Source organism: Citrus clementina, unplaced genomic scaffold (genome assembly GCF_000493195.1).
Source record: "Citrus clementina cultivar Clemenules unplaced genomic scaffold, Citrus_clementina_v1.0 scaffold_1, whole genome shotgun sequence".
NCBI lineage: Eukaryota > Viridiplantae > Streptophyta > Magnoliopsida > Sapindales > Rutaceae > Citrus > Citrus x clementina.
This window is the reverse complement of record NW_006263303.1, coordinates 3,954,065-3,964,847: the sequence shown is the minus strand read 5'-3', so window position 1 is coordinate 3,964,847 and position 10,783 is coordinate 3,954,065. Positions and strand designations below refer to the sequence as shown.

Genomic DNA, 10,783 nt, shown 5'->3' with positions numbered 1-10,783 from the left:
ACAAATAGAGGCATGTGATGAGTAGGGCACAACAACTTAAATGCATCAAGAAACAAAAGAATTGATATGTGATGAAATTACTCGGAAACCGGTGTAATATGAGAGGTAAAATAATATAGGGCACTGCAGATAGGGGTGTTTTTGTCATACGGAGGTTGAGTAGTAGCATTCTGCACCTCCTTTTAGTTTGTCTTGTCTTACTTGTTTTATTTGGGCTATTACATGAAGTCACGTGAATGTCTTTCAGACCTCTTTCTTACCCTTTTCCTTTACTGCTACCATTTAGCTTCTCTTTTGCCCTATCCCTAGCTCCCATATTGCCCCATCTTTGCTGGACAAACAACAACGGCCATCTCTCTCTCGCCATTCATGACTCCAGTGCATTTGAACCCACCGCATGACTCTGATCCTTTTCAACTTGCGGAGGAGCAAAAAGATGATCAACATTTGCACCTTTTACACTCTTCATCACATAATCGAGCTGCTTCTTCTTCTGTATCTTGGACTAATTTTCAAGACCAAAGAATGATTATAATGGAAGAATCACAACAACACGATCAAAAGGCAAGAGTACGTGATTTATTAATTTACTCAAAAGTATATTATTTCAGTTTTCTGGTTAAATTCTTTTGTATGTGCTTTTATATAATATCTTAATTTTGATCTTGTGCCTTCATCTTTAGTTGATCCGTTAATCATTGAAAATCCAAGAATTGTTAGTATTTATTAACAATTATCCAGCTGTTTGATTTCTCGATATCCATTATGCCATGATCATAGCTGGTATATATTGCACATGATCGGTGTGTGTGTGTGTGTGTGTGTGTGTGTTAAATGATTATATATCGTCATAATATACCTGTTTATGATCTCTGATCAGCCTTTATTAATCTGATCGTTCATTGCAAATTCATAAGTATAATTAGCTTTTGATTTTGTTTCCATATTTCCATGATCAGGAAGTGATTATTTCTTTTATATGTTCTTTTATGTGTGGCATGTGTTAATAAGTTGTTTTTTCAGTCTAATTAATACACAATCTCTTAATAACTTGATCTCAGGTTGATCATAGTGGATCAAGCAATCTTCAAGTATTTTCATCTTCTTCAATTCAAACAAAGAAGATGAATAATATAACAAATAACAAACTTCCCATTCGTAAAAGGGAAGTGGGAGAAGGAACTACAAGCGAAAACGGTTCATCATCATCGGGCAAATGGATGTCCTCCAAGATAAGGCTAATGCATAAAATGATCAACTCATCATCGAATAGCACAGCAACCCATGAATTAGCAGTAAAAGTAACTCAAAAACTTCAATATCATCAGCTGCATGACAATAGCGAAGTCAATTCTTTTAATAGCAGCAACAGCAACAACACCATGAGAGCCTGCTCAGATTGCAACACAACCACAACACCTCTTTGGAGAAGCGGTCCTCGTGGTCCCAAGGTTCATTCATTAGTACTGTTTGATTGATTCTCCCCATTCTCCCAGTACTGTCTTTTTTCCAGCTTTGGACATTGTTATTGAGATTCTAGAACGCCCTTTTGACCCTTCAATAATCTGTTAGGCCACTTCATTGGCCTTAATCTACAAACTCTTCATGTCTGTATACCAATAATATGATAGTGCATGAAAGTAACATCAATATATATATTATATACATGTTGGTGCAGTCGCTATGCAACGCGTGTGGTATTCGGCAGAGGAAGGCAAGAAGGGCTATGCAAGCAGCCGCAGCAGTTGAAACTGGCACGATTGCGGCTACCGGCGGTTCTCCATTTGCGAAGATTAAGTTGCAGATCAAGGATAAGAAACCGCGCACAAGTCATGTGTCTCAGAACAAGAAACAGTACAGGACTCTTGATCCTGATCCTACTCATCAGTACCAGAGCCAAAGAAAGCTTTGTTTCAAAGATTTTGCAATAGCTTTGAGCAAAAATTCGGCTCTTAAACAAGTGTTTCCGCAAGACGTGGAAGAGGCTGCTATCCTGCTAATGGAACTATCTTGTGGTTTTATCCACAGTTAGATTTTCACGATTTCCATTTCTTGACATATCAATTAGGAATTTTTGCCTTTTCAATTATATGCATGTGAGCGTGTCTAGAGAGATAAGAAAGAGGAATCTTTTCTTTGATCAGAATGTTGCAAACCAAAATGCGGGTTTGCTTTACAAGAGTTTCATCTCCCGATAATCCAATTAATAATAATTATGTCTCTTCTATTATTTCTCCGCTGTCTTGCGCTTACTATAATATTTCAAAGGATCGGTTTGGTATTAGTGTCAGCGGATGTGCTTCCATAGCCAAACTAAAGTGTTTAAACACTTTTAAAATCTTTTGATTCAAACCTAATCTAGGGGTTCAAACTTTCAATCGCGAGTTTAATGCTTGTGAGGTACTTTTATTGGTTTTAATTAGTTGATAAGCATCTTGAACATCAAACTTCTATAATTGGAAAAGAAAATGGAAATTGTTTTACAATTTGGTAAAAACTTCGTCTATCTTGTGATGTAGTTTGAATGCCTGTAAATTACTAATAACAGACACACGACATAAAATATTTAAAAACTTAGGACAGCTAAAATTATTAGAGGATTTTAATTTGCTCAAAAAAATCTTTAAGAGCAAACTCAAGCTTGAAACTAATGTATTATGACAAAACTTTAAGGAAGATTATATGATAGAAATTAGCATTATCGTCCCAATAAGAGTTTCAAGACAATTACTCGCCTAAATCTAGCATTGGTAGCCAAAGTTATGCCCATTTGAAGTGTACACCGTTCATGTCCTAAATCAAAATCCAAGATTTTTAGCAACTACACTTAACCACTTTGCAGTTTGCACTATGATTCAAAGGATTAATTAAAATGACTTTCGATTTTGTACAAAAGTAATGATAAGGGTAAAATTTCTGGAAAACCCTACTGTTATTGCGATGGTTTGGGGGGGGGGGGGGGGGGGGGAGGACTTGCTAATATGTTGCTATATTTCATAGTGTTAACATATGTCAAGCATCATCTTAGAGTGCAGTATAGATAAATATTCTTTTCTCGATTTGAACAAAAAATTTTCACCGAAGGTGCATCTATAAGTATCAAGATAGGATAAACTCAAATATTTATTCTTGTTCGATCATTAGATTTTATTGTGTGAAGTCATTTTTTCTTAGTTAAGAGAAATTCGTAATAGACAAAATTATTATTATGATATTAGTCGTGGTTCTAATATTACGTTCATTTTAGGCTTTTCTATAACTTTATTATATTCGAGCTCGATGTGGCTTACAATATAATTTTGGCCAATTTAGTTGCGATTAAACGCAATTTGCTCATCTTGAAAGTAAAATTGTTATCCTCTATGGCCACTTTTTGCTATACACGTGTCTATCTAAATTTAACCTAAACTTTATTAGTTAATTAAACTTAATAAAAGAAATAATTGAATCTTTATTTAATTATTTTTCTTTCTACATCCTTTATCTCTTTCTTAAATTTTTCATAAGGTCTGTTTTACTCCGTGTAAAAATTGTCATTCTTTCCCCCACCCCCCCCAAAAAAATACTGTCCATCACATAACAGTAGAGCATTTGTACTACTAATGAGTGAAGCTTTTAACCCTCTAAAATTATTATAAAATTTATAAAATAGTAGCCATATATAAAAATCAATCATCTTACCTAAAATTTTACTCTAAAAAAATTACATTTTAAGTTTTTATATAAAATGCATAAAAATCTTAAAATCTTAAACTATTTTCTTCTTAATAGTTTCTATTTCCTCTAAAAAAATTACATTTTAAGTTTTTATATAAAATGCATAAAAATCTTAAAATCTTAAACTATTTTCTTCTTAATAGTTTCTATTTCTGTAATCTTAAACTCTCATAATTTTCTCAAAAATCAATATTTTCTCAAATAAAATTTAAAATATAGATATAAATTATGAAATGGGGTGGGTGAAAAAAAAAATTAAAAGAAAATTTCAATTAATTGTTTAATTAAATTTTCATTTAAAATAAGGAGTTAATTAATTAGTTTTTTGTTATGTAAGTAATTTCAATTGAAAATAGGATTTGTAAGGAATGTTGAAGGGTGTCAAAATTCTTTCTCTCTCCTAGTATGTATTTTATTTTTTAAGCCCCCGATTTACTAGAGGGTTGTTGATATTTGACCCCCTCAATTTTAATCAGTAACCGCTATATTTTAATTAATCTTATCTATTTTCAAAATTACCCCATTAAAATTTTATATTTTAATTAATCTTATCTATTTTCAAAATTACTCCATTAAAAATTAAGAGGCAAGTACTTGTTTTTAATTTTTTCTTTTCTATCTCATATGCCTTTTCTCTTTCTCTATTCGGAATCGTCGGTTTTCATCATTATCAAATCCATTATCAGATATTGAACAACAAATCGATTAAGCTAGTCAAAAGAAATGAATGACATTCTAATGGAAAAATACGCAGATCATCAAGTCTAAGGAACCAAAGGAAAAACATTCTTACGAGAACAAGTGAATTAGCGGAAGCCAATTAGCAAGATATCAAAACAAAACCACTTTCAGCTCAAAAAAGCACAGCTTCAGTCTAAAAAGTCACAGGCAGAAGCCCATATTAAACTAGTTGACTAAAGCAATCATTTGGGTTGGTTAAGAAAAATTAGAAACACGGCAATTCAGAAGATGAGTATAATGGTGATTCAAAGAGAGAGAGAGAGAGAGAGAGAGGGAGATTGTAGATAACAGAGAAGGGACAATGTTAAAAAATAAATATTTTTCTAAAATTTTAGTGAGGATAATTTTGAAAGTATTTCAGGTTAATTGAAAAATGGTGGCGACTGAGAGACGTAAATGGAGTCAAATATGTTTTATGTTTTAGGCCTAGATCCGATTTACCAGGTTGCCTGCCTGTATCTCTGTTATATAAGACCCACTTTGAATGGGCCACTCCTAGTGCCCATACGCATAACCAGCCTATTGTTACCATTTTTGGCATACCGTTCCCCTTAAGATATAAGTGCAAACGCCCTGTCGCTACCTGATGCAAGCACTTTTTGAACCTTAAATTACCTAACACCACCATTCCAAGAATCTTACTAATGGAATTAGCTGGTGCACACAAACTGTGTCCGTAACTACAAGAATTAATAACCAGTCCTAGTTAATAAATCAAGAAAAGCAAATGACTGAAATCTAAGTATGACTAAAACCACAAGAAAGTTCCATTAGCAGGATGGCAGCTTCTTCAACATCCCGTGGAAACACTTGTTTAAGAGCAGAATTACTGCTCAAACTTAAAGCAAAATCTTTGAAACAAAGCTTTCTTTGACTCCGATACTCATGGTGAGGAGGATCAGGATCAGGAGTGTTGCACTGTACTTTCTTGTACTGAGCCACATGGCTCGTCCGCGGTTTCTTTTCCATATTGTTTTGCAACTTAATCTTCGAAAATGAAGAATTGTCCTTGGCCGTTGTGGTGCCACTTTCAGCTGCTGCTTGCATAGCCTTTCTCGCCTTCCTCTGCCGAATGCCACAAGCGTTGCACAGCGACTGGACCAACATATATAAAATTAATATAGGTTAATGTTACGATCATGGGCGCACCATCGTATATATTATTGATACACAGACATGAAGTGGCCTAACAGATTATGGAAGAGCCAAACTAAAATGAAATTCTGAAATCAATCTGAACAAGAAAAATAGTATAAAAGACAAAGAAAGAACAATGAACGAATGAACGAACCTTGGGACCACGAGGACCGCTTCTCCAAAGGGGTGTTGTGGTCGTGTTGCAGTCTGAGCAGATTCTAACGGTGTTGTTGCTGTTACTACTGTTCGTAGTAAAATAATGGACTTCGATATTGTCATGCTCATGCAGAAGCTTTTCTGCAACTTTTACTGATTCATCATGGGTTCCTGTGCTAACCGATGATGAGTTGATTATTTTATTCGCTAGCCTCATTTTGGAGGACATAGATTCGCCTGATGATGATGATGTATATGAACTGTTGTCGCTTGTGCTTCCTTCTCCCACTTCCCTTCTACGAATGGCCAGTTTATTGGTCATCGTCTTAGGTTGAGACATTGAAGATTGAAGATCGCTTGATCCACCGCCAGCTATGCGCTGATCAATCTGAGATCAAGTTAATTATTTATATTTAAGAGATCACGTATATTAATTACAAGGAAATAAAAACAAGAATCGGCTTACAAGAATCGGTTCGAGATGAAGGAATATATATATTTTCAAAAAATAAAAATAAAATACGTAAATCAAAAGCTAAATGCCTAAGTACACATATGTACGTACTTATTAGAATGAAAAAGATCAAATAAATGAAGGCTGATCAAACAGATTAATATATCAAATTAATAAACATATCATCTAGCATACGCATCAATTTATATATGTGAATATAGATACTTCGATTTTGTGCTATATATAAATATATGTCAGCTATGATCGGGGCATGAACGATACCGAGAAAAGTTAATTAAACAGATGGATTATATTTACTAACATTGCTGATGAAGAATCACTATAGATAAAGGCACACGATCATGAAAATTAAGATAATTGTTTAAGTAAAAAATTTTAAAAAAAATAATGAAAGCATAGATAACAAAAGAATTAAACAAGAAAAATAAATTGCTTCGAGTAATTGAATTTATTGTTCTTGCCTTTTGATCATGTTGCTGTGATCCTTCCAATTTGATCATTCCTTGATCTTGAGTTGATGAGTTAAGAAAAATAGGGCGAGAAACAGAAGCAGCAGGTCGATTATGTGATGAAGAGTGTAATACCTGCAAACGTTGATGATCACGTTTTTGCGCCTCCGCAAGTCGAAAAGGATCAGAGTGGTCCTGTGCTGGGTTCAAATACATTGGAGCCATGGATGGCGAGAGAGAGAGAAAGAAATAGCAGCAGCTGTTTGTCCAGCGAAGAGAGGGCGAAAAAGAAGCTAAATAGTAGCAGTCGTGCAGTCTTATAAAAGGTGAAAAAGGGCAAGCGCAGGCCTGATGAAAGTCATTCACGCGACTTCATGTAGCCGCCCAAATAAAAACAAGACAAACTAAACGGAGTTGTGGAGTGTAACCACAAAACGTATCCCAATATATTATGTCAGCTTATCTCTCGTATTATATACCAGTTTCCGAGTAACTCGATCACAAATAAACCCATTGTTTCTCGATGCATCTGAGTTGTTAACTTGCTGTGCCTTACGCATCACATGCCTTTAAATTACTTGTCCTTCGAGTTCCTTGCCAAAATCCCATTAAATTTTAGTTCAGAGAAGTGCAATTAAATAAGTCTCTGATTATTGCAACAATGTCTCTCATTGTTAACATTAAAAATATTTTCATACTTCCGTATATTTTTTCTCACGCAATTATATATATTCTAAAATTTTGTTTGATCCACTTTATAATAAGATCTTGGATTTGCCCTTGCTCAAACCTTATATAATTCAGTAACGGCCGACGAGGACAATTCTCCCTCACATTAGAGAAATATATACTCTATGTTTCATTGCCATAACATGCACCGGATGATTTCTGCCGTGAACGATATTTAGAAGAATGGAGAGGGGATTTCAGTCTTCTGAGGATTGTGCAGATAACATGTATATGAAAAGAGATGAGTATAAATAATTTTCAAGCATGGGGTGGGAGCATGTTGTTCTCTTTGTCTTGCAGAAAGACATCAATTGCTTGAGCAGGAAGAGACGGTGACAGCCTCTTTAGTCCCCCACAACTTTTACTATCAACTTTTCTTGTGATCTTCTCATTTTCCATTTACCATGCCCTCAGTTAAATTACTTGAGAGAGTAGATACTCTAAGCCACAAGTCGATTCATTTTATTTATGATCTCATCTGTCATTTTGTTTGACCAACTATCAAGTATCAACGGATCAGAAATAAAAGGTCTCAGTGGAGCCACGTATGAGCATATCATGTATGACTCAAATTACGTTGTGCTTTCGCTTCATATATGGGGAAGACAATTCCATACTCGTCTGCTTAGAATCGTTATACAGCCACAAATAGTTTTATGAATAATCTTATATAAATTGGTGTGGCAAGATGTATTAATCTAATTTGGTACCATATGTTTAATTTAATGAATAATAATATATCACATTAGAATGTACAATATTGTTTGTACAAAATTATTCATGGCTGTACGTTTACTTTATCATTTATTAGAGCTATTTTGCGGTTTTTTATCTCCAAACTGAATCGATATGCAGAAAAGAGTATAATTGGCCTACGAGATTGCTTATCTTCATTATCTAAATTATAATTAATACGGTCCACAAAATAATGTTGTCCTAAGATTATGTGAAAGTTAGAGGCTTTGCCTAATTGTTGAAAGAGAAAAAGATTGAAATTGAAATCTGATAAATGACCTCAAAATACCTGAATGTAAAATAAGTGAAGCACAACGTTCCTTGCTTGGCAGCATCCAATGAGAATGCTTTATGCCATCTCGTGATTACATTCACAGGTATTTAATATTATTATTATTATTATGACAAGATAAATGTGCATATTTATTTTGTTTCTTAAGATGCCCAGGATGAGATATAATGATCAACAATTTCAAAGATGAAGAAACATGCTACGTGTGAGATCTAAGAGTCACTCCTAGTCATGATGCGATTTGTGAATGAACCAAAGAGTCATTAGATTATAGCGTTGTATCCATGTCTTGATAAAGACATTGTCATTTTTCGATGATACACTTGCTTAATTAACTAAGGGAGCTATCAGCTGCGAGTGAGCCACATGATGGTTGTGTTTGTAGGCCAAGAGCCCCATCATAAATCTCTTTATATCTCACACACAACACACAGCCTAATACTGCAATTTACAAAAACGTTATATATATATGGAGAAAAGACAAAGATGGTCGATCTAGTTCAAGTGGATTACAGTTTCTCTAGATCTCAAATTTTATTTTATTTTTCTGAATTGGATTTTCATTTGTTAAATTAAGTTGGTCAATTGGTTCCTGTCATTAAACGCAGCGTTTTAATGGCCAAATTGGTGGGCTTTGGAGGACGCCGAATGCCTTTTTACCTATGGGTTGCATTTGAATTTTGAAGTGTATCAGTCAAGATGATCTTTATCCAATTCTTTACATTATAGGTCTATTTATAAAAATTCAGAGTGAATTTAGCACAACTTTTGAATCCAGTTCCATTATAAGATGAATAAATGGTATGTATATTTGTATTTTGATGTTTTTATAGTTTACGAGACAAATTCATTCACTTTATTAATTTTGTTTATAGAGAACTGATTTAGTGTGCGACAGCATGCACGATAAATCATGATTGAGGGTCTCTGGGGTCTACAACACAGAGCCTCTCCATATGTATAAGGTTCGCACTTAATCAATTTTTTTTATTTATATGTATAAGGTTCTCATCCTATTTGTGAAGTGTAATTTTAAGTGCATATATATTATAACAAAATCATGTAATTTAGTTGGGTTAGGAAAATGGTGCATTTAATTCGCTAGAATCAGAATGAGCTAAAATCAAAATGGACTAAAATTAAAATGAAGAATGAGAATAAAAATAAGTTATTTACTTGAGTTATAAAAATAGAAAAATCAAAAGTATAAAAGTAAGCAATTTATGTGTATATTAGATTGGACTAAACAATTTTCAATGGAAGTAATCATGTATATTGTATTTAAATATTTAACAGGAAGATCAAGCTCACAAATCTTTAAAATGCAAAAAGAACATTATCTCCGAAAGAGAAGGATAGCAATCCATGCATATAAGCCTTTTGTCAAATTATGCATCATTTTTTTTGGCTTGGGCTTCAGATTCAATAATGTTTTTTCTAAACTCAAAATTAAAGTAAATAGAATGTATATGAATCACCCAATTGGCAGTTCTGTACCATAATCCGTAGCTAGATATGGATAAGGGTGCATGGACCAACTGGGCATTTTTTGTTCCAATGACCCATACTGCTGAACTGCAAAAATGGTGCGAACTATACCATTGAAAGAATAATTTATTTGGATTTGATTTGAAAATAAAATACATATTATTCTATTGAAAGGAACAATTAAAGAAAGATTATTTCCCTTCTTACAATGATAAAAAATTAGAATCGGTATGTCATTGCTTATTATTCTTTCGTTTCTTTTTAACGAAGGCGCTACGTATAAGTCACTGGCTTATTCTTCAACAGGCATGCGGTTGGAGCACCGAGCTCCTCACACTGCTTGGGTGCTTAAGCTCTCATGTTCTATTTCACTCTTCGATGGGGTTTCTTTTCGCCCTTCCCTCACAATGCTACTTCGCTATCGGTCACTCATGATTATTTAGCCTTGCAATATCGAATTGTTTGATCATAGCTCAGAAGCACAACTAATTTCGTATTGAAATGAAATACAAAAATAACTAATATATACTCTTGATCGGAACGAGCTGTATTCCATTAATGTATTTATTTTTTATTGTAATAAGAATGTCCTTAGTTACAATTATATATTTGTTCACAAACAAAATTTAGAATAAATGTTTCTACCATAAATATTATTACCATAATAATAGTAATAGTAATAATAATATTACTATTATTAATAATTGAAAGTAAAAAGAATCCCAACATGAGATTGAGACTCGAGACCAAGCACCATATTTGTGCGCACGGGTTAGCGAATCAGTGGGCTAGAAAGCCCACTAGCTTTTTAATTAATGGCGGAGTTGGTATAATTTTTTAAGTGAAAATGCGTGTTGGGCAGTT

At 33.7% G+C, this 10,783-nt stretch overlaps 2 protein-coding genes across 3 annotated transcripts; one reads left to right on the top strand and one right to left on the bottom strand.

Annotated features, from left to right (window-relative positions):
* The first annotated feature begins 235 nt into the window (after positions 1–235).
* Positions 236–2,209, top strand: LOC18055484 (putative GATA transcription factor 22). 2 transcript variants are annotated; one of them, XM_006450775.2, is made up of 3 exons: positions 236–564; positions 1,062–1,451; positions 1,679–2,209. In XM_006450775.2, the coding sequence occupies exons 1-3, from the start codon at positions 370–372 to the stop codon at positions 2,030–2,032; spliced, it is 939 nt and encodes a 312-aa protein (XP_006450838.1). In that variant the 5' UTR covers positions 236–369; the 3' UTR covers positions 2,033–2,209. The 2 variants fall into 2 exon arrangements, with proteins under 2 accessions (XP_006450838.1, XP_006450839.1); XM_006450776.2 differs by having other exon boundaries at positions 236–570.
* A 2,920-nt stretch (positions 2,210–5,129) lies between these two features.
* Positions 5,130–6,945, bottom strand: LOC18055483 (putative GATA transcription factor 22). The gene is made up of 3 exons (XM_006450774.2): positions 6,688–6,945; positions 5,750–6,139; positions 5,130–5,553 (listed from the first exon to the last, which is right to left on the bottom strand). The coding sequence occupies exons 1-3, from the start codon at positions 6,898–6,900 to the stop codon at positions 5,197–5,199; spliced, it is 960 nt and encodes a 319-aa protein (XP_006450837.1). The 5' UTR covers positions 6,901–6,945; the 3' UTR covers positions 5,130–5,196.
* Positions 6,946–10,783: the final 3,838 nt, after the last annotated feature.